Raw genomic sequence first — 1,665 nt, 5'->3', positions numbered from 1 at the left:
GTAATATTAAAATTAAACAAATTAATAATTATTATTAAATTACAACTATTTAAAAAAAAAATAATTTTTATGCAAATTTTGTTATTTTATTTAATTAGCATTATAATATAAATTATTTAAATAAAGTTATTATTTTTTTAAATATAAAAAATCTTATTCATCTTAACAAAATTTTAAAATATAATTTTATGAGATAGAAAAATTTGATTTTCTAAGATATAACTAGAAAAATATCAAAATTATCTAATTAATATTATGAAAAATATCTATATTAAAATAATTTTAATTTTTATTCATAAAAGTTTAAAAATCAAAAATCATTAAAAAAGTTAATTTAAATAAATTTAGGAATATAATTTTTTATACTTTTAAAGTACAAGCATAAAATTAATTATAAAAATGCTTAAATAAATTCTTTTTTGTCATAAATTTTTTTTAAAAATGAAATATTTATTAAAATTTTTATTACACGTATCAATTTTTATTACATTATTAATCTCCTCAACTGTATCTAAAAAAAAAACTACAAAAAATAAGGAACCAACTTTAGAAGAGTTTAATCGTCTTACAGGTATAACCTGTTACACAGCTGATTTAAAGAGAGTATTTGTATGTAACAACTATTTATTTTATAATGAAACAAAAGCAGTATTATATCACATTAAAATTTACAATGATTTTAAAAAAATTAAAAGCAAATCTAAACCAGATGGAGCATTTACAAATAAAATAAAAACAATAAAAAACAAATATATAATTGGAGAATATAGAGGGGGAGACTTTTATGAAATAAATCCTTTTGTGGAAAAATATAGAGAAGAAGTATGGGGTGATTGTGGTGATTGTTATCGTCAAATTACTTATCCAAATTTTAAAGTTAGAGTAAGTTACAAAAAAAATAATTAAAAATGATATTTTAAATTAGGTGTTGGAAGAAATAAACTGTTATAGAAAATTACATGGTGTACCTATTGTTTCTTATGATTCAAAATATAATAAATATGCTAAAGAAGAAGTTAAAAAGTTTTTAAAGACTCGTAAAAGTTCTAGCTGTGATAAACAAACTAAATTTGGTTGCGTTTATATGGCACTGCCAGATTCTCAAGCTCATTTAGTTATCAGTACATTATATGAAAAATTATTGGCATATTATGACTGGAGAAAGAATGTTTATAAATCAAAATTAGATCCAGCAATACAATTAATTTGGAAAGAAGTAAAATATATTGGAATTGATTTTACTCAAAAAGATTACTATCTTCATATATTTTTAACATTTTCATCTAAAGTTAAAAATGATAAAAGTTACGATAAAAACGTTCTTCCAGTCAAGTCAACATATATTAAGAAGTATGGAGAGTTACCTAAGAAAAGAAAATCTTCAATAACTTTATATTAAAAAATAATTTTACAAATTTAAAAAAAATAAAATTGTTAAAAATTTATTTTTATCAAAAGATAATTACAAAAGAGTTTGTAATAAATTAGTGTTCAATGATAATATTTTATTTGGTTCTTTGGTAAATTACTTTTTATTGTATTAAAAAATTAGTATATAACTTAAACCACCACTATAAAATATTTACTTTTACAATAATTAAATTAGATATTTAAATATACAAAGTTTAATACAATATAAAGTAAAAGTAGTTAAAGCTTTTGAGA

The 1,665-nt window shown here is 18.7% G+C and overlaps 1 protein-coding gene across 1 annotated transcript; it reads left to right on the top strand.

The window, feature by feature from the left end:
• Positions 1-441: 441 nt before the first annotated feature.
• On the top strand, positions 442-1,399 carry SRAE_0000081600 (CAP domain-containing protein; the record flags this gene model as incomplete). The annotated part of the gene is made up of 2 exons (XM_024646768.1): positions 442-882; positions 926-1,399. The coding sequence occupies 2 exons, from the start codon at positions 442-444 to the stop codon at positions 1,397-1,399; spliced, it is 915 nt and encodes a 304-aa protein (XP_024500913.1).
• Positions 1,400-1,665: the final 266 nt, after the last annotated feature.

This window comes from Strongyloides ratti, scaffold srae_scaffold0000086 (assembly GCF_001040885.1).
Source record: "Strongyloides ratti genome assembly S_ratti_ED321, scaffold srae_scaffold0000086".
In the NCBI taxonomy this organism is placed as follows: Eukaryota; Metazoa; Nematoda; class Chromadorea; order Rhabditida; family Strongyloididae; genus Strongyloides; species Strongyloides ratti.
Note: the sequence above shows the minus strand (reverse complement) of the source record. Positions and strands in the feature narration are given on the sequence as shown.